The sequence below is a fragment of the Pygocentrus nattereri genome, chromosome 3 (genome assembly GCF_015220715.1).
Source record: "Pygocentrus nattereri isolate fPygNat1 chromosome 3, fPygNat1.pri, whole genome shotgun sequence".
NCBI classification, from domain to species: Eukaryota; Metazoa; Chordata; class Actinopteri; order Characiformes; family Serrasalmidae; genus Pygocentrus; species Pygocentrus nattereri.
Window position 1 is genome coordinate 49,943,007 of NC_051213.1, and position 22,837 is coordinate 49,965,843.

The window sequence follows — 22,837 nt, forward strand, 5'->3', positions numbered from 1 at the left end:
TCCTGAGTGTCCGTCGGTCAGTTTCACACAGAATGTAGACGGACACACGAATCCACCAGCTCCACACGGTGAGAGGCAGATGACGTGTATCTCAGCCCCTCTTCACAGGCTCATAACTCCAGATGTGAGTCTCGTAGGATCTCGTGATGAGATGGAATGGAAAGGGCGGCTCTACGGGTTCAGGAAGGGTTTGAACTGGATTTCTGAGCTGGATCATCACAAAGACACAGAAACAGATACAGAAACACTGTGCAGGCGAGTTTGTGGACCCCAGACGGTTAATTTGAGAAAAGTAATTTCACATAAAGGCTTTCAGGATCCTGCAGAACATTGCGAATGAGATCACAGATGGCTCTTGTGTGACTTCAATGTAAAATATAAATTTAATAAGGCGATATCGTACAGCTGGACTGGCCTCGCTGACCCTCGGGGATCAGAATGACAGCTAAACTGAGGCCGTATCGTTCCCAACTCCAGCAAAATATGCGCGTTCCTGAGACTGAGATCACTTCAAAAGGGTAAAGCGGCGCTACAGCAGACTCTTATAAGTACATGAAGTCAATAAAGGCTGAACCGCAGGTTGAATTAGACAAGCTTGTGCTTCAGAGCGGCCTGCGAAAACCATTTGTGGCCAAAAGCGAAGGCCAAAGAATCTGCTCTGCAATACTGTTTACAGTCGTTACTGAGTTAATGAGCTTCCCAAAACCCCCTCTCAACACGGATCGCTGAACAAATACATCATATTACAGAGCGTTTCAGAAACAGTAACATCTGTCCAGCAGAGTGACCACACCTGTAAAAATGATTTATCAGTCTGACTCACCTGCGGTCATCCTGGAACGTCAGGACTGACGGTAACTCATTCCATTATAATTCTTAATAAATCTTTAAAAGAATCTGACACGTGAGCAAATTTTCAGACAATTCTTTTTAACAGAAAGGCTCAGTGTTGATGGGTATTCAGAAAATCTTTATTTCAGAGAAAAAACAATTCAGAGATATTTAATAACGAGTCTCATGTCAAACTCTCAACACATTTTATTTCAGACAGACACCAGTACAAAAACAAACATTTAAACTGCAGTGGTCACCGACGCTGTGATGGTCACTTCATCCTGTAGTCCTCAGGCCTGTGGAGAGAAAACAGAGACAAGCTGTGGTAACACTTTATTTGGTGCTACTGTTCTACTGTTTCATTTAAAAAGCTCTATAATGTTCATATGATCCACACAGTCGCTCTGACAGACTGTAATACACTACAGGAAGCGTAGGGGGCGATACGGCTTCTACTGTTTCATTTAAAAAGCTCTATAATGTACATATGATCCACACAGCCGCTCTGACAGACTGTAATACACTACAGGAAGCGTAGGGGGCGATACGGCTTCTACTGTTTCATTTAAAAAGCTCTATAATGTTCATATGATCCACACAGTCGCTCTGACAGACTGTAATACACTACAGGAAGCGTAGGGGGCGATACGGCTTCTACTGTTTCATTTAAAAAGCTCTATAATGTTCATATGATCCACACAGTCGCTCTGACAGACTGTAATACACTACAGGAAGCGTAGGGGGCGATACGGCTTCTACTGTTTCATTTAAAAAGCTCTATAATGTTCATATGATCCACACAGTCGCTCTGACAGACTGTAATACACTACAGGAAGCGTAGGGGGCGATACGGCTTCTACTGTTTCATTTAAAAAGCTCTATAATGTTCATATGATCCACACAGTCGCTCTGACAGACTGTAATACACTACAGGAAGCGTAGGGGGCGATACGGCTTCTACTGTTTCATTTAAAAAGCTCTATAATGTTCATATGATCCACACAGTCGCTCTGACAGACTGTAATACACTACAGGAAGCGTAGGGGGCGATACGGCTTCTACTGTTTCATTTAAAAAGCTCTATAATGTTCATATGATCCACACAGTCGCTCTGACAGACTGTAATACACTACAGGAAGCGTAGGGGGCGATACGGCTTCTACTGTTTCATTTAAAAAGCTCTATAATGTTCATATGATCCACACAGTCGCTCTGACAGACTGTAATACACTACAGGAAGCGTAGGGGGCGATACGGCTTCTACTGTTTCATTTAAAAAGCTCTATAATGTTCATATGATCCACACAGTCGCTCTGACAGACTGTAATACACTACAGGAAGCGTAGGGGGCGATACGGCTTCTACTGTTTCATTTAAAAAGCTCTATAATGTTCATATGATCCACACAGTCGCTCTGACAGACTGTAATACACTACAGGAAGCGTAGGGGGCGATACGGCTTCTACTGTTTCATTTAAAAAGCTCTATAATGTTCATATGATCCACACAGTCGCTCTGACAGACTGTAATACACTACAGGAAGCGTAGGGGGCGATACGGCTTCTACTGTTTCATTTTAAAAGCTCTATAATGTTCATATGATCCACACAGTCGCTCTGACAGACTGTAATACACTACAGGAAGCGTAGGGGGCGATACGGCTTCTACTGTTTCATTTAAAAAGCTCTATAATGTTCATATGATCCACACAGTCGCTCTGACAGACTGTAATACACTACAGGAAGCGTAGGGGGCGATACGGCTTCTACTGTTTCATTTAAAAAGCTCTATAATGTTCATATGATCCACACAGTCGCTCTGACAGACTGTAATACACTACAGGAAGCGTAGGGGGCGATACGGCTTCTACTGTTTCATTTAAAAAGCTCTATAATGTTCATATGATCCACACAGTCGCTCTGACAGACTGTAATACACTACAGGAAGCGTAGGGGGCGATACGGCTTCTACTGTTTCATTTAAAAAGCTCTATAATGTTCATATGATCCACACAGTCGCTCTGACAGACTGTAATACACTACAGGAAGCGTAGGGGGCGATACGGCTTCTACTGTTTCATTTAAAAAGCTCTATAATGTTCATATGATCCACACAGTCGCTCTGACAGACTGTAATACACTACAGGAAGCGTAGGGGGCGATACGGCTTCTACTGTTTCATTTAAAAAGCTCTATAATGTTCATATGATCCACACAGTCGCTCTGACAGACTGTAATACACTACAGGAAGCGTAGGGGGCGATACGGCTTCTACTGTTTCATTTAAAAAGCTCTATAATGTTCATATGATCCACACAGTCGCTCTGACAGACTGTAATACACTACAGGAAGCGTAGGGGGCGATACGGCTTCTACTGTTTCATTTAAAAAGCTCTATAATGTTCATATGATCCACACAGTCGCTCTGACAGACTGTAATACACTACAGGAAGCGTAGGGGGCGATACGGCTTCTACTGTTTCATTTAAAAAGCTCTATAATGTTCATATGATCCACACAGTCGCTCTGACAGACTGTAATACACTACAGGAAGCGTAGGGGCGATACGGCTTCTACTGTTTCATTTAAAAAGCTCTATAATGTTCCTATGATCCACACAGTCGCTCTGACAGACTGTAATACACTACAGGAAGCGTAGGGGGCGATACGGCTTCTACTGTTTCATTTAAAAAGCTCTATAATGTGCATATGATCCACACAGTCGCTCTGACAGACTGTAATACACTACAGGAAGCGTAGGGGGCGATACGGCTTCTACTGTTTCATTTAAAAAGCTCTATAATGTTCATATGATCCACACAGTCGCTCTGACAGACTGTAATACACTACAGGAAGCGTAGGGGGCGATACGGCTTCTACTGTTTCATTTAAAAAGCTCTATAATGTTCATATGATCCACACAGTCGCTCTGACAGACTGTAATACACTACAGGAAGCGTAGGGGGCGATACAGCTTCTACTGTTTCATTTAAAAAGCTCTATAATGTTCATATGATCCACACAGTCGCTCTGACAGACTGTAATACACTACAGGAAGCGTAGGGGGCGATACGGCTTCTACTGTTTCATTTAAAAAGCTCTATAATGTTCATATGATCCACACAGTCGCTCTGACAGACTGTAATACTCTACAGGAAGCGTAGGGGGCGATACGGCTTCTACTGTTTCATTTAAAAAGCTCTATAATGTTCATATGATCCACACAGTCGCTCTGACAGACTGTAATACACTACAGGAAGCGTAGGGGGCGATACGGCTTCTACTGTTTCATTTAAAAAGCTCTATAATGTTCATATGATCCACACAGTCGCTCTGACAGACTGTAATACACTACAGGAAGCGTAGGGGGCGATACGGCTTCTACTGTTTCATTTAAAAAGCTCTATAATGTTCATATGATCCACACAGTCGCTCTGACAGACTGTAATACACTACAGGAAGCGTAGGGGGCGATACGGCTTCTACTGTTTCATTTAAAAAGCTCTATAATGTTCATATGATCCACACAGTCGCTCTGACAGACTGTAATACACTACAGGAAGCGTAGGGGGCGATACGGCTTCTACTGTTTCATTTAAAAAGCTCTATAATGTTCATATGATCCACACAGTCGCTCTGACAGACTGTAATACACTACAGGAAGCGTAGGGGGCGATACGGCTTCTACTGTTTCATTTAAAAAGCTCTATAATGTTCATATGATCCACACAGTCGCTCTGACAGACTGTAATACACTACAGGAAGCGTAGGGGGCGAGACGGCTTCTACTGTTTCATTTAAAAAGCTCTATAATGTTCATATGATCCACACAGTCGCTCTGACAGACTGTAATACACTACAGGAAGCGTAGGGGGCGATACGGCTTCTACTGTTTCATTTAAAAAGCTCTATAATGTTCATATGATCCACACAGTCGCTCTGACAGACTGTAATACACTACAGGAAGCGTAGGGGGCGATACGGCTTCTACTGTTTCATTTAAAAAGCTCTATAATGTTCATATGATCCACACAGTCGCTCTGACAGACTGTAATACTCTACAGGAAGCGTAGGGGGCGATACGGCTTCTACTGTTTCATTTAAAAAGCTCTATAATGTTCATATGATCCACACAGTCGCTCTGACAGACTGTAATACACTACAGGAAGCGTAGGGGGCGATACGGCTTCAGATGCCAGTGTAAGAATGAAGGTAGGCTCACACATTCGATACGCAGTGTCCACTGAACGACCACAACACACAATAACTGGTGTTCACTCCACCAGCAGCCCACTCACTCTTATAAAAGCTTGTATTTTTATTATTATCTTTATTTTTTATTAGAAATCCTTTCAGTAGAGAAAACCGCTGTATTCTCGTCCCTCTGCTACTATAGATACAGTCAGTGTTTGTCTGCTGCATTGTTTTTAAACACAAACCAAAAGCAAAGTCATTAAAGTGCTTTTGGTCAGTAAACGCATCAGCACAGTGCTGCTGGGCTGCTGTGGACAATCTGCACAAAAAGCTGAGATCAATAATCAATCTGAAACTCATCTCAGAGCCAGTCCAGCCTCCAAACAGCCAGAGAGTCTCGGAGCTGCTGCTGCTTCTCCTTCCGTAATGATCCAAAGAGAATCAGCATCATTTCAGAAACTCAGCCGGGCTGGAAAAGCCTTACACAAACACTACAGTGGGGCTGGAAGGTTCATCGCAATTTAAGACAAGCGCTGCAATTTTTTATAAATAGACTACATGATTGAACAAAAGACGGTTCTTTAGAAAAGACAGCGGTTCTACATAGAACCATGAACACTCCACAACCCATTTGCATGCTTAAATGGTTCTCTACATGGTGAAACAGCTCTCCAGACTGATGGAGAGCATGTTGCGTGTGGTTCTATATAGCACCAAAAAGGCTTCTGCTACTGATGTGGTACCAAGCTTTTAACAGTAAAAGAACATTTTAGCGCTATACAGAACCCTTTTCAAAAAGGTGCTACACAGAACCATCCAGAAGCATTTCACCACGCAAATAACTTTCTAAGCAAGCGAGTGAGTCCTTAAGAGTTTATGGTTCTACATAGAACCATTTTATTTATTAGAGAACCCTTGAAGAACTTTAAGTGTGTACATTTGCAGAAGTGTTGTTTTAAGAGGGGAAATCGAAACACCTGCAGTTTGAGTTACACACAGCAGTGCTGCTGCTGGACTGAGAACAGTCCACCAACCAAAAATATCCAGCCAACAGCGTCCTGTGGCCGGCATCCTGTGGGCGGCGTCCTGTGGGCAGCGTCCTGTGACCACTGATGAAGGACTAGAGGATGACCAACACAAACTGTGCAGCAGCAGATGAGCTGTCGTCTCTGACTTTACATCTACAAGGTGGACCGACAAGATAGGAGTGTCTAATAGAGTGGACAGTGAGTGGACACAGTGTTTAAAAACTCCAGCAGCACTGCTGTGTCTGATCCACGCGCACCAGCACAACACACACTAACACACCACCACCACGTGAGTGCTGAGAATGATCCACCACCCAAACAGCACCTGCTCTGTGAGGGTCCATGGGGGTCCTGACCACTGAAGAACAGGGTAACAGAGTATCAGAGTGTGACGATGCTTCGCCGAACTCCGTGAGGAGACACGAGGTCACCGGGTAGGTTGTAGCTGAATGGGTTTGAGGACTGGAGATGCAGGCTGAAGATGGACCGACTCGGAATGATTCTTTGCAAACACTGGCGTGATTTATTTACAAAAGTGAAAACACAAAAGAAAACTGTACAAACACAAAATAAACGATGGTTAAAATGTTGACCTGACTCAATAGCAGCACAGGTAAGTATAAGTAGGCTTAGGCCGCAAGGCCATAAGACTAAATTGTCTAGCTTTGCTCTACTCCTCAATCTCCTCACAATCTGAGGTGGGTATCTGAGCTAGCCTCCTCCCAGAACCTTTCCCTCACTTCTTATAGGGTTAGCCCCGCCCCTGCATTACCTGAGCTCTTCCATTCTCCTCAGCAGGGGTGTTGCTGTCCCACAAGAGTGGATTAAAAACAAGGATAAATAAAAGCACAACCGATATTACAAGGTCTCAAGATCCCATTACCGATAAAAGTGTCAAGCTGCAATATACACATTTGCTACGCTGTCTTACTCCACTTTCTGTGACATAGGCTACAGACATCACCCCTCTCATGAGCTAGCCGTGGGCCCTTCGGCACATTCATGAGTGAGCTCTATCTGCTTAGCCTCCCTTTTGCTGCCTCTGCAAGGTAACTGTCAACAGGTGAGTATCACAGGTAGGTGTTCAGGTAAGTATTGCACACACACACACAATCTCTGGTGATGGGCAACGCATCTGCCTCATCACACAGAGAAACAGATGGACTACAGTCTGTAACTGTAGAACTACAGAGTGCAGCTATACAGTAAGTGGAGCTGATAAAGTGGACAGTGAGTGTAGAAACGAGGAGGTGGTCAGAACGTCATGCAGATCGCTGTGAATATCTTCTTTCTAGACATTGTTTACGTATTGTAAGTGTTGCTGTGGCAGATAATTGTGCTTCTTGTAAGAAACAAGTTAAATGTCCAGATATATTGACCAGATTTAGGATCATCTCACTTGACAAGATCCCAGATAGAGCCATTTTATGAGCAGTGGAGCTTCCTGTGAATGCTCTGTGTGGTGGAGCTGACCTTCAGGAGATGTTTTTCTGACTGGAGGACAGTGAGTCAGAGAGGCTCTGGAGATTTTGCAGATACACAGAGGAATGCTACCGAACCAGAACCACACAGTAAGCCCTCCTGGAGAAAATCGGACCCTTTCCTGTAACTCATTCTGATCCATCTGATCAGTAACAGCTCTAATCAGATCTGTGTCCAGGACCGACTTCAGAGCCTTCTGAGCGATTGAGTGAGCCAAGGGCTGCGTTCTTTGGTCCGGTTCCAGCCGTAGTTCCCTGTGACCAAATAACTCGGACTCTTTCCCGGCATTCCTAATGAGCCACTCTCCACGCAGAGGCACATAAACACCCAGCAGGACAAGTTTATGGCTTTTTATTTCACCTCAGGATTTGAATTCAACTTGATTAGGAAAGTGCTGCAGCCACAGTGGTGGGAGGGGTGATGGGGGTTGTTGGTGGGAGTTTGGGGGGTTTGACTCCTTCATTGGTCAGCAGTGAAGCAGCAGCCGGCCTGGGGAAATCCTCCGTTATCCTCTTCTGTCAGATTTAATTATAAGAGCGACGGTGAACATCTCATTATCTCATTAAAGTCTCACTTCCCTCCGCTGTTTTAATTACACGCTCCACAGCGCTCAGAGCGATAGACTGACCGCCGCCACCAGAGAACACCACCGCACCTTAAAGACCCTTAGTGCTCCACCACGGCCCCCCAGACTTAACTCTCCATCTGACCTCGCTTCACAGCTTCACAGCCTCAGAGTGAGGAGGGTAAAACAGAGCATTGTGGGAATTATCCCTGACAGCAAACCAGCTAAAACCAACCAAACAAACTAACAAACTGAAACCGACCAAACAAACCAAACAAACCAATTGAAACCGACCAAACAAACCAAACTAACAAACTGAAACAAACCAAACAAACAAACCAAGTGAAACCGAACAAACCAAACTAACAAACTGAAACCAACCAAACAATTAACCAAACAAACAAACCAAACAAACAAACCAACTGAAACTAACCAAACAAACCAATTGAAACCAACCAAACTATAACTTTTTATAAGTTTGAGTAAACACAGTATTAGAACAATGCCCAATACTAGTATCAGTATGGACGCATCCCTAGCAACTAACCAATCTAGCAAAAACCAACCAACCAAGCTTTCCAATTAAACTAACCAAACTAACACATGAACTAAAACTAACCAGCTAGAACCACCCAAAATAATAAACCACTAAAATAATGAGAAAAAAAAATCTAAAACCAACTAACTCAAACTAAATGAATGCACTAAACCTACCCAAATTAAAATACTAACTAAAACCACTTAAATAAGTCACAAAGTAACTAAAACTACAGAACTGAAACTAAATAAACTCATGAGGACTCATTTAGGTGCACCACACCTTCAGGGGGTCTTCAGAACCTCAACTTCAGAACCTCGCCTCCTTCTGAAGCACAGCTCTGCAGAGATCAGTGTTCTCCCTCCTAGCGCTCAAAGTTCTCATGAAGTTCTTGTTCATCAGCTAAAGAGATGAACCAGGTGTTTGAGGAGGAGGAACGCTTAACTCTGCAGAGCTGCAGACCAGAATGACTGGAGTCCGACACCTGCTTCCTCTCAGAGTTCAGAGTCAGAGCGGTCAGCTACACAGAAACTTCACATTAAATATTTCAATGTTATTACATAATCACAACGTAAACGTATATATTTACATAATGAATCCCACTTCCTGTCAGTGTGACCAGGTTCCAGTCTGCTCTGCTAGAACACTAACGTGTTACAGGCTGGGTGTCTACAGTCTGCAGGCTAAAACCTCAGATACGTTCAGCTTCACCATGAAGACTCGGAGACTGAATCGGACCACTTCCTGTCGCGTGTCTTACTCTTAATCCATGAAGACCAAACGCAATGAAAAAATTATTACCACGAATTACAGGCAGCACTCAGAGGATCGGGGGTCATAAATATTTAGGGGGAAAATTGAATGTTCTCTGGCTCCGACTCGGAGCTCCCGGCGGCATTACCGCACTGACTGCATCGTTACATCACTCCTACCTTCAGGAGTCAGAACGATGGGTCGACCAGCAGAAGAAACGTCAGAAGATCGTTTTCAAAGCAGTTTTTAACTTGACTCTCCGAACACGACTCTGAGCCTGACTCCGCAAACAGGACTCGCTCTGAAAACAACCCCCTGAACGCAACCCCCTAATGTGATTCCCTGAACAGGACCGCGCCAACAGGACCCCGCAAACAGGACCCTGCCAACAGGACCCCGCAAACAGGACCCCCAAATGTGATTCTCTGAACAGGACCGCGCCAACAGGACCCCGCAAACAGGACCCTGCCAACAGGACCCCGCAAACAGGACCCCCAAATGTGATTCTCTGAACAGGACCGCGCCAACAGGACCCCGCAAACAGGACCCTGCCAACAGGACCCCGCAAACAGGACCCCCAAATGTGATTCTCTGAACAGGACCGCGCCAACAGGACCCCGCAAACAGGACCCCGTGTAACGGAGTTGAAATTAAACAGTTGATAAATTATTGAGTTTCACCAAAATGACTCCATATTTGTAAAAAGGGTTAAGAACAATTGTAAAAAGTTATTTATATTTTCATATAAAAAGAAAAAAAAAACCTTACAAATATTTTTAGGGAGCTATTCTTTTCTTGCTGTGACATCACTGCAGACCATGTCCCTCTGCTGCTGCCGTACCTCCATCAGACGAGTGAGAGCTCTGAGATGGACGGTGTGTAACTGCTGTGGTTCCTCATTGATATATAGTTTAATTCAGTTCGTATAGAGGAAAAAACTTTGAAACATTGTTCTAACACATTATATGAGCATGTGGCAATCTTAGCGTGTGGTTTTGATTAGAGATGCTATTTTGTTGAATTATTGCTCAGACATGTGCTTCATACACGTGACTCCCTGAAAAGCGCCTCAAATCAGAATTGAGAATATCAGATTCAGTGCGTTTATCGGTTCTCACTGACACACAGACACACAGCTGTGTCACACACGGACCAAACAGCGGATTTGGGCCACTTTTACCTGCTGTGGGAACAAAGCCTTACAGACATTTCAGTTATTCAGTTAACTGCTCATGAGCTTGGCTGTAATAGCTCTTCACTAGAGGACCCCTGAAGAACCCTGCTTTTTAAGGATGTATTGAAACCGAGCAGGTAAAGTGAAGTGAAGTCTAAGAGTCTAAGACAGACTAAAAATTCTCCAACTAGAACAGCTGGTTAAGATGCCGACGGCAGATCCAGAACGTTGTGGAGGAATATCTGAAGATAACGAAAGGCCCACAGCTCTCCTCCAGTTCAGAATCAGGTTCACGTCCCTCTGAGAGCTCAGAAGAATAAAGAGTAGCTGGACTGTCAGGGCTGGATCACACTGGCCTGTAAAACACCGGCTTTACTCCATGAATTCAGACTCATTCTCTGTGTTTTGTCTGGTCTGAAAATCAGAGCCTATCTGCAATCTGAATGTTTTTATATAAATGGAAAAACGTTCTGCTCACTGTTTTTGAGCGGCTGTCTTCTATTTTGTGGAGCACCTGACGGCAGCGCTGCGACAGCCTGACGACAGCCTGACGGCGCCGCTGCGACAGCCTGACGACAGCCTTACGGCGCCGCTGCGACAGCCTGACGGCACTGCGACAGCCTGACGGCACTGCGACAGCCTGACGACACTGCGACAGCCTGACGACACCGCTGCGACAGCCTGACGACACCACTGCGACAGCCTGACGGCACTGCGACAGCCTGACGGCGCCGCTGCGACAGCCTGACGACAGCCTGACGGCACTGCGACAGCCTGACGACACCGCTGCGACAGCCTGACGACAGACACCGCTGCGACAGCCTGACGGCACTGCGACAGCCTGACGGCGCCGCTGCGACAGCCTGACGGCGCTGCGACAGCCTGACGACACCGCTGCGACAGCCTGACGGCACTGCGACAGCCTGACGACACCACTGCGACAGCCTGACGACACTGCGACAGCCTGACGACGGCACTGCGACAGCCTGACGACACCGCTGCGACAGCCTGACGGCACTGCTGCGACAGCCTGACGGCACCGCTGCGACAGCCTGACGACGCCGCTGCGACAGCCTGACGGCACTGCGACAGCCTGACGACGCCGCTGCGACAGCCTGACGACACCGCTGCGACAGCCTGACGGCACTGCGACAGCCTGACGGCGCCGCTGCGACAGCCTGACGACAGCCTGACGGCACTGCGACAGCCTGACGACACCGCTGCGACAGCCTGACGACAGACACCGCTGCGACAGCCTGACGGCACTGCGACAGCCTGACGGCGCCGCTGCGACAGCCTGACGGCGCTGCGACAGCCTGACGACACCGCTGCGACAGCCTGACGACACCGCTGCGACAGCCTGACGGCACTGCGACAGCCTGACGGCACTGCGACAGCCTGACGACACCGCTGCGACAGCCTGACGGCACTGCGACAGCCTGACGACGCCGCTGCGACAGCCTGACGGCACTGCGACAGCCTGACGACGCCGCTGCGACAGCCTGACGGCGCCGCTGCGACAGCCTGACGGCGCCGCTGCGACAGCCTGACGACACCGCGACAGCCTGACGGCACTGCGACAGCCTGACGACACCGCTGCGACAGCCTGACGGCACTGCGACAGCCTGACGGCGCCGCTGCGACAGCCTGACGACAGCCTGACGGCACTGCGACAGCCTGACGACACCGCTGCGACAGCCTGACGACACCGCTGCGACAGCCTGACGACACCGCTGCGACAGCCTGACGGCACTGCGACAGCCTGACGGCACTGCGACAGCCTGACGACACCGCTGCGACAGCCTGACGGCACTGCGACAGCCTGACGACACCGCTGCGACAGCCTGACGACGCCGCTGCGACAGCCTGACGGCACTGCGACAGCCTGACGGCACTGCGACAGCCTGACGACGCCGCTGCGACAGCCTGACGACGCCGCTGCGACAGCCTGACGACACCGCTGCGACAGCCTGACGGCACTGCGACAGCCTGACGGCGCCGCTGCGACAGCCTGACGACAGCCTGACGGCACTGCGACAGCCTGACGACAGACACCGCTGCGACAGCCTGACGGCACTGCGACAGCCTGACGGCACTGCGACAGCCTGACGGCGCCGCTGCGACAGCCTGACGGCGCTGCGACAGCCTGACGACACCGCTGCGACAGCCTGACGACACCGCTGCGACAGCCTGACGGCACTGCGACAGCCTGACGGCACTGCGACAGCCTGACGACACCGCTGCGACAGCCTGACGGCACTGCGACAGCCTGACGACACCGCTGCGACAGCCTGACGACGCCGCTGCGACAGCCTGACGGCACTGCGACAGCCTGACGACGCCGCTGCGACAGCCTGACGACGCCGCTGCGACAGCCTGACGGCGCCGCTGCGACAGCCTGACGGCGCCGCGACAGCCTGACGGCACTGCGACAGCCTGACGGCACTGCGACAGCCTGACGACACCGCTGCGACAGCCTGACGACACCGCTGCGACAGCCTGACGGCACTGCGACAGCCTGACGGCGCCGCTGCGACAGCCTGACGACAGCCTGACGGCACTGCGACAGCCTGACGACACCGCTGCGACAGCCTGACGACACCGCTGCGACAGCCTGACGACACCGCTGCGACAGCCTGACGGCACTGCGACAGCCTGACGGCACTGCGACAGCCTGACGACACCGCTGCGACAGCCTGACGACACCACTGCGACAGCCTGACGGCACTGCGACAGCCTGACGACACCGCTGCGACAGCCTGACGGCACTGCGACAGCCTGACGACACCGCTGCGACAGCCTGACGACACCGCTGCGACAGCCTGACGGCACTGCGACAGCCTGATGACGCCGCTGCGACAGCCTGACAGCGCCGCTGCGACAGCCTGACGACACCGCTGCGACAGCCTGACGGCACTGCGACAATTCACACTTCAATATCCTGACATCACAAAAACACTACAGCACCCTAACACTGTTGCATGAGGACAACACTGAGACAGCACATCAACCCTGCAGAACCCTAACAAGACTGTGACTGACCGCTGGGCTCATCACCCAGAACGTGTTCGAGCCGTAAAAAGGGCGCGGTCACTTCTTTGGTTCGCATCTTCGGATTCTTTAAACTTCAGTTTTCTGACTTTACCTGTTCTGTGGCGCTGCAGCCTCGTTCTCCTGCGGCCACGTTCGGACATTTCTTTAGAAATCTCTTCACGGAGGGTTTTGGACGAGTCTCTTCTAATTATAGTCCAGGATCATCAGCCCAAACGGTTGAGGTTGAATTATGACGAATATCGAGCTGGATTGACGTGAAAGCCGCGTGAATTCCGATCTGGATGTTGAGACGGTTAAGATATGTAGAGCATATTTACAGTAAAGACCTCATCAGTGAACGATGAGGGCAAAAAACAAACAAGCAAAAAATATGAATCGCTCATTAAGGGGGCAGTCGTGGGCTGGAGGTTAGGGAGCCAGCCTTCCCGGTTGGCTCCCCAGAGCCGACAGCACAAGACACCTGACCCCCAACTGCTCCCCGGGCGCTGTGGATAGGGCTGCCCACCGCTCCGGGCATGTGTGCTCACTGCCCCCTAGTGTGTATGTGGTGTTTCACTTCATGGATGGGTTAAATGTGGAGGTGAAATTTCCTGTTGTGGGACTAATAAGGGTCACTTAATCTTAATTGAGGCAAAACATCTGATTAATCGTGATATTGATTTGAGGTCATATCGCCCAGCACTAGTTGTGAATGGGTTCCTCTGTTTCCCGGCGCTGGTATCGCACCCGAAACCTCTCCGTGTTGAAAAAGCACCCTAAGCAAAAGTGATGTCTTCATCAGCCGTCTGGCATGTTTTGGAGTAGAAACCCAGGCTGTGAGCAATAGTAAATAAAGTGAGGTGTGATTTATTGAAAGAGCATCATGGTGCTCTGCTGAGGGAGCCTTCAGCATTTAAGGTCCAGAACTTCTGGAAGCTCCTGATGCATGGGGCTCGTAAACCGCTGGCGGTTCTCTGCTTAACGGAGGACAGTACGCCGGGACCAGGAGCGCTCGTGGAACATTAAATAGCGTTCCTGCAGTGCTGGGACTGTACGGACTCGCTCTTATGCTGCTTTTCCATCTTACAGTGATGGGCTGGATTTATTTCAGATCTTTTCAGAGCTAACAGGAAACTACCGTAAAACTCACTGACCCTGTTCGACCCTGCTCTGTGCTGTGAGCTTCTACAAGGCCCAGCTGGAGTAACGCTGCCTGCATACAGTCTACAGCATGGTTTAGATGCTGGGTGTGAAGAACCCTCCGAGAACAGGAACAGAAAATATGGAGCTGTGGATACAACCCGTCCACAGAGCAAATCTCAAAGCTAACTTTCAGAAGGCGCCAGGTTTTGATCATCACATGAATAATTACAGGGGAATTCCATCAATTTTCCAGAGCCGTTCCCAGTGGTGGTGATGGGAACCAGACGTCCCCCTCTAAAAGCTCCTCACAGAAGGTTCCTACATGAAATGGTTCTGTATTCACTGCCTGATGACTGAGACGCTGTTTTATGAGAGTTTTAAGAAGACCTTAGCCTCAAAACACATGCATGGTGGAGGGACACGACATGCAGGGTGCTGTGAGGCAAAATAGTCCCAAAAGAAAACGTATTATTTCAGATTTTCCACTATTTTACCATCATCAACATAGTATGTAATTACATACAGGCTCCAGATTACACCGGACCATCACCCCTATATGCTTGTTGGACATCCCATTCCAAAACTACAGGCACCGAGTTGCCCCCCTTTTGCGGCTGTAACAGCCTCTACTCTTCTGGGAAGCTTCCTACAAGACGTTGGAGTGCGTCTGTGGGAATTTGTGTCCAATCAGTCAAAAGGGCATTGGACGACTCACAATCTCCATTCAAGTTTATTCCAAAGATGTTAAGTGGGGTTGAGGTCAGGGCTCTGTGAAGGACACTGGAGTTCCTCCACGGCAGACTGGTCGCTCCATGTCTTTATGGAGCCGCTTTATGCATGTGGGCTCAGTCCTGCTGGAACAGGAAAGGTTCTTCCCCAAACTGCTGCTGCAAAGCATCACCCTTTACTGGAACTGAGAGGCCTGAAAAAAAGCCCAGCCCTTTATCCCTCCTCCGCCAAACTTTACTGTCTCTGCATTCCTGTAGGTAACGTTCTCCTGGCATCCACCAAACCCAGATTCAGACTGACAGATGGCGAAGCTGATTCATCACTCCAGAGAACACGGTTCCACTGATCCAGAATCCAGTGGTGGCGCTTTACACCCCTCCAGCCGACACTTGGCATTGCACATAGTGATCTTAGGCTTGTGTTCAGCTGCTCACAAGCCTAGAGACCCATTTCTTGAAGTGAATCACAAGAGACCCATTTCTTGAAGCCCCTGATGCTCAGATCTTCTGCTGATGATGCTTCCAGGGGCAGTTTGGAACTGTGTGGTGAGTGACGGGGGATTTTTAAGAGCTATCCGGCAGCCCCGCCCTGCATGTTTGCACGGTCTACCGCTTTGTGGCCGAGATGCTGTAGCTCCTAGGTGCACTTACAGACGATGTAGCAGGGCTAAAATTTCATGAACTGACTCGTGGCAAAGGTGGCATCCGTTTAATGCGACCACCTACTGCCAGCGTTTGTCTATGGACACTGCATGACTGTGTTTCATTTCTCCATATATTTGGGCCATATAGCGGGTTTTTAGGGTTTTTTGTACGTCCAGAGTAACACGCAGCACTAAAATAACTGAACACTAAAAAACAGAAAAGAAAAATGTTGGACTACTCCTAGAATCAACTGATCATGAAGAAAACTGGCGTGTCCATATTACTTCACTGTCCAGCTGTGACTGTGAGCACCGTCCTCTAGAGCAGCCCCCCCCCCAAATCCCTCCATAACCGAGTGACCCCAGAGTGAGTCACCGCTCATAAATCAGCAGGAGAGCTGCAGTGCGGGAATCAGAGAGCGACCTGCCGCAGAAAGTCCAGCCTCACAGAGTGGTCACTCAGGCTGGAGCTTTACCTCCCTCACCAGCGGCACACCTGAGCTACACCCTACAGGCTCCGCATGAGGAAGGGCTGAAAGATAAAGACAAAGAGAGGGAGGACGATGGAGCGAGAGAGAGAGAGAGAGAGAGGGAGGGAGGGAGAGAGGACTCACGGGGTCCAAAGCTGGGGGAAGCGGTCTCGCTCCTCCTGCGTGTATTCACTCAGTTTACGGGGAATCTGGCGAGGCTGAGGAAGCTCCTCCGTCAAATTCAGCATGATATCTTCTGGGAGAACCTGCAACAGGACATCACACACACAGAAATGACTGATGGATGATTTCACTAAACTGTCAGAGCTGTAAACACCTCTGGGACTTTAGTTTAAAGCCCGGCTTTGAGTGATTTGTGGCGTCTCCTCTACAGCTCCGTTTTGCGCCCCGAACAAGTGCTGAGTGTCGCTCATTAATATGTATGACCTCATTAACATGTTGATTTTGATTGGCTGCTGAGCTTACATCATCAGGGAAGATGTGCAGCCGCTGCATCATTGTCCTCCGCATGAGGTTTCTGGGAAGCATCCCATACACGGCCAGTTTAATTATCTGAGAGAGAGAGAGAGAGAGAGAGAGAGAGAGAGAGAGAGAGAGAGAGAGAGAGAGAGAGAGAGAGGGGAAAAGGTCAGGTCTTACACCACCTCACAGCAGGACAGAAAACTGGTCACTGTCTGGGTCTCCAAGGGCGACCAGTGGAGCTCACTGTGAAACACTAGCAGCACTATTACACCTTTTGTCCAAGCATTAGATGGAGGAGGTGGCAATGGTCTCGCTCCTGAGTACCTGCAAGACCTTATTTCCCATTACGAGCCATCATGACTACTCAGATCCCGGAGCGCTGGCTTATTAATAGTTCCCAGAATTCCTAAGGCTGCAGCTGGGGGAGGAGCCTTTTCTTATAAAGCCCCCAAACTCTGGAATGATCTTCCAGAAACTGTTCGGGACTCAGACACAGTCTCAATCTTTAAGACTAGGCTGAAAACTCACTTGTTCAGTTTAGCTTTTGGTAGCTATTGTTCCCCCTAGATAAAGGCAGCAGATCCAGGGGTCCATGGACACAGGGAATTATAGTAAACTGAGACGCTGGTGCTGTCGTCCCGCCGCTCGCACGCGGTCACTCAGGTTTGTGGACGGTGGAGCGGAGGGATGCCAGACTGTCTCAGAGTGCTGCCGTGTCTGTGTGTCCTTCTGGTTCTCTCCTGTTAGTTAAGCTGTCATAGTCAGATCTGCCGGAGTCGTTAGCCACACTCTGGAAATGTTTACATTCCCTGTTTATGTACAAACAGACAGAATAAAACTAATTCCCTCTCCCTGCCTTTTACCGAGTATATGACCGCCCACATGTCCGGCTGGACACTGAAGGACGACTGACTGTCGAGCTCTCCTGCTGCCCACTTCAGACCAGCTGCCCACGCCCAGCTACCTCCACCTGCCTTGGACCAACTGCCCACCATACCCTGATGTTCTCATAGACTCCTGGCTATTCCTACTACTAATACTACTGCTATTAATATTAGTAGTATAATAACTCTGTAGGTAGTCTGACCAGAGGAGGACGGGTCCCCCCTGGTGAGCCTTGGTTCCTCCCAAGGTTTCTTCCTCAGCTCTGAGGGAGGTTCTCCTGCTTTGTGACGACATCAGCTGTAAAAAGTGCTACAAATACATTTGATTTGAGGGACTGGATCAGTATTTGTCCTGTTTTCTATGGAAAGGGAGCTGCTGCTGCGCTGGCTGTAAGGCAGGTGGCTCTGGGACCTGTTGTTATTCTACAGAAGGCGCCTCCTCGGCCTCATTACATGCAGCACCTGCACAGGTGTAATATGTCTGAGAGCAGAAAGGCATCGGTGAAGACGCTCCACTGCTGCTTTGATGAAAGGAGGCAGTTTGTGCTCCGAGATAACACTTCAGAACCCCCCCACCCCCACCCCCCCACCTCTCAGACACAAAACGATCTCGAGCCGAAGCCGAGGCAGAGCTGCAAACGCAGAGAAGATTCCAGCTATAAAGCTGCACTTTCCCAAACCAGAACACTGTCTTTCGGAATTGCATACAGGCTGAAATTGCACCGCTGATACGGGTCGGAGAACATCAGCTAAAAAAGAGCCAAAACAGTCTGTTAGATGTTCATCGCAGACATAAAGACCTGCTCTCATTTCTAACAGACAGAGCTGAAGCCAACGTCTTCAAAACCTCCAGGGCAACAGGCCAAGTCTGTCAGAATCCGAAAAATGATCAGGATAATCAGATTCACGTCAATCACCATCATCACGGGAAGAACCTGAGGCCACGGTGCCCCCCTCAGGCGCCCAGGAGAACTACCAGGGCCTATCGTTTCTGCAGGATGTGTCCACTGACCGTATAGCTCCCCTCTGTAGTTCTAGTTACAGACTGTAGTCCATCTGTTTCTCTGATACTCTGTTACCCTGTTCTTCAGTGGTCAGGACCCCCATGGACCCTCACAGAGCAGGTAATAGTTGGGTGGTGGATCCTGTGGGCAGCGTCCTGTGGGCAGCGTCCTGTGACCACTGATGAAGGACTAGAGGACGACCAACACAAACCGTCCAGCAGCAGATGAGCTGTCGTCTCTGACTTTACATCTACAAGGTGGACCGACAAGGTAGGAGTGTCTAATAGAGTGGACAGTGAGTGGACACAGTGTTTAAAAACTCCAGCAGCACTGCTGTGTCTGATCCACTCAGACCAGCGCAACACACACTAACACACCACGTCAGTGTCACTGCAGTGCTGAGAATGATCCACCACCCAAATAGTACCTGCTCTGTGAGGGTCCATGGGGGTCCTGACCACTGAAGAACAGGGGAACAGAGTACGCAGAATGTTTACCTGATAAAGGTGGTTCTTCGAGGTTTCTTTAGTAAAGAAAATGGTTCTATGTACAATCATGAACCCTCAAAGAACCATTTTTGCATGATTAAAGGGTTCTCTGCATCGTGAAGTGACCATAACCAATACTGACCAGTCCGAAAGAAACATACAGACAAATCCGTAATCTACTGAAAAATGAGACAGAACTTCCACTGCAGGGGGCTGGAGCTGATCTGAGGGTGATGTACTCACAGCGGTGGGGTCTTTCCGGTGCATCTGGGCTGCTGTGAGCTGTTTGAAGCCGCCCGGGTATCTGTGAGAGGACAGAGGGGACCGTTCAGCCGTAATGAAGAGAAACACAACAGGCTACATGCTGGGGAATAATGCAGCGGTTAATCAGGGGCTTAGAGGAGAGAGAGCTGCCCAGAGGGGAGCTCCAATAACCAGGAGGGTACCGAGAGTGGAGTGGATACTCTCGTACAGCATGCCCTGCATTTCTATCTCTCTCCACTAGATGGTGCTGTTTCCTTCTGTTGAGACTGATAGAAAGTGCAGAACTGCGCCATCTGCTGGTCGCGTTCAATACACTCAACTGTCCTTCGGAATCAGAGCCTTTTACTCACCAACTTCCAGGTGTACACGGAGTCTCTCTTGCGCAGGTGTCAACGTTCAGTTAAACTCAATAAAATAAACATAGGAAAAGATCAAATGCAGGAGCCCAGGAGGACTGGAGCCCCGCGCGATGGGGTTGTGTTACCTTATTTACCAGTTGGCTGAGTGGTCTTCGTTTGGACCAATGATGTACAGTTAAAGCTGTTATTGCAAATGACATCATTAATATTTAGCTTTTTTATAGAGAATCGACTAAAATGTGAAAAACCTACAAAGGCCTCCTCTGTGGGTGTTTCCGACAAAGCGGCCAACAAAGTGAAGCTAAAAGCAGGTGTTTCTAATAAAGTGGACGCTGGACGTGAACAGAGCTTTTTTTTACCCCGTGTGAGACGAGTAGACCTTCTGCTCCCATTTGTTGCCTGAGAAAGCGACGTGTCTGGTGTTCATGACCACCACGTGATCCCCAGCATCACCTGAGAAGAGGACAGAACACAAAGCACAGCTGTTTATTTCAGCAGCAGCGAAGTTCGTCCTCTCAGGATCTGCTCCGAGGCTTCCCGGAGGCCACTCTGACTCGACTCTCGACTCTGATCCAGCACAGCTGCAGGGCCGGTGATGAAGGCAGAGATCAAACCTCCCTGAACACCCAACACCCACTCCTCCACCCACATTACAGCGACTGTGTTCACAGGCATTTACGTTTAGTTGTATGTCTGTCTGTCTGTCTGTCTGCCTGCCCTGCGATGGACTGGCGACCTGTCCAGGGTGTATCCTGCCTTCTGACCGCTGGGACAGGCCGTTAATAATGCATCCCATATCTCCGGTCAGGGGAATACACCACTGTAAAGACTCACTTATTCTATTGATGGATCAAATATTAAAAGCTTTAACTGAATCTATAAGGCAGCGGTCTTCAATTTCTCCTAGGAAGAATGGGCGGGGCTAAACTGCTGTAGGCCAAATGGGCGGGGCTTATCGGCTGTAGGCCGAATGGGTGGGGCTAAACTGCTATAGGCTGAATGGGTGGGGCTAATTTTATATTTTAGTGCTACACAATACATCATTTATAGAAAACTGCAATATGCAAATGATCCCTCTACTAATCATATTGTTTGCATCCTGTGGGCTTTGATCCTGACGATCCTGGCTGCAGATTGATTTGTATCTTTAATATTTTGGGCTTTACTGTACGGACTCACTCAGCGCATGGTAGATGGGCTTATGCTTCCCCTGCAGCCGCACTGAGCACATGGAGGCGATCTTTCCTGGAGGCTGCATTCGGGCGTCTATCAAGTACCAGGACCTGGCGAAAGTCGCCCACTGCTGTAAAAACAAAGAATACATATTAACTTAATATCACATTTCATCTAGTCTATGAACCCAGAGGGCGATCGGAAAACCTCGACCTCAGCAGCACCGAGTCCACTAACAGTCCATCTCAGCGTCAGTGAATTCGGTAAACATCGCCGTTTGTTCGTAGAGCCGGTCACGGCCAATCTGAGCAGAGCTCATTTACATACATACATACATCAGCCTTAAAGGCACAGTCACATTGTCCATTTATCAGCTCCACTCTGTAGGACCCCCACAGACCCTCACAGAGCAGGTGCTGTTTGGGTGGTGGGTCATTCTCAGCACTACGGTAAAACTGACGTGGTGGTGGTGGTGTGTTAGTGTGTGCTGTGCTGGTGCGAGTGGATCAGTTTTTAACCACTGAGTTTTTAAACACTGTGTCCGCTCACTGTCCACTCTATTAGACACTCCTACCTTGTCGGTCCACCTTGTAGATGTAAAGTCAGAGACGACAGCTCATCGATTGGTCATCCTCTAGGCCTTCATCAGTGGTCACAGGACGCTGCCAGCTGGATATTTTTGGTTCTCAGTCCAGCACCGACACTGAGGTGTTTAAAAACTCCTGCACTGCTGTGTCTGATCCACTCGCACCAGCGCAACACACACCACCACCACGTCACCGCTGAGAATGACCCACCACCCAAACAGTACCTGCTCTGTGAGGGTCCATGGGGGTCCTGACCACTGAAGAACAGGGTAACAGAGTATCAGAGAAACAGATGGACTACAGTCTGTAACTGTAGAACTACAGAGGGGAACTGAACGGTCAGTGGAGCTGATAAAGTGGACAGTGAGCGTAGAAACAAGGAGGTGGTCATGATGTTGTGCCTGACCAGTGTAGAGCCATATACATATCAGTCTGAAGGACCATCTGAGGGTGAAACTGTTCCTCATAAAGGTCCTGGTGACAAACAGAATCAGAACCATTGCTAGAAGTTAGAACCTCTGAAGAACCTCCACCTGTGCCGGCTCCTTACCGGAACTCTCCCTGGATTAAGCCCATTTCAGCCGGGCAGTGCGGCCGTTGTCCTGACCTGTGTGTCTTGTCCAAAACAAATCAAGCTGTCATGTTCAGGTCACTCCTGTCCACCTGCACCGGTCAAGCTGAACCCCAGCAGCCCAACACACACACACACACACACACACACACACACACACACACACACACACACACACACACACACACACACACCCGACAACACAGCAGCGCTGTGCCTGTAATGACCGCGGTCTAACAGCATTTACCTGGGCCGATCTGGAGAAACTGGACATTGCTGGCCTGGCTAGGCTAAGCTACACCAGCGCACACGCTTGACCCCAGTGTGCTGTTTACGGTCCGGCAGCATTTCAGCTCCGGACGGAAATGCTGAAGAAAGAACAGTTCCTATCGCACACAAACGACTAAATTCTCGCTCTTATTGCGGGTAGTTTTTTGTG

The 22,837-nt window shown here is 49.0% G+C and overlaps 1 protein-coding gene across 1 annotated transcript; it reads right to left on the reverse strand.

Annotated features, from left to right (window-relative positions):
• Window positions 1-957: 957 nt before the first annotated feature.
• On the reverse strand, window positions 958-22,804 carry mrpl13 (mitochondrial ribosomal protein L13). Its single transcript, XM_017686717.2, has 7 exons — window positions 22,646-22,804; window positions 21,247-21,370; window positions 20,427-20,520; window positions 19,688-19,748; window positions 17,072-17,158; window positions 16,730-16,851; window positions 958-1,130 (listed from the first exon to the last, which is right to left on the reverse strand). Exons 1-7 carry the CDS (start codon window positions 22,670-22,672, stop codon window positions 1,106-1,108), a joined length of 540 nt encoding a protein of 179 aa, XP_017542206.1. The 5' UTR covers window positions 22,673-22,804; the 3' UTR covers window positions 958-1,105.
• Window positions 22,805-22,837: the final 33 nt, after the last annotated feature.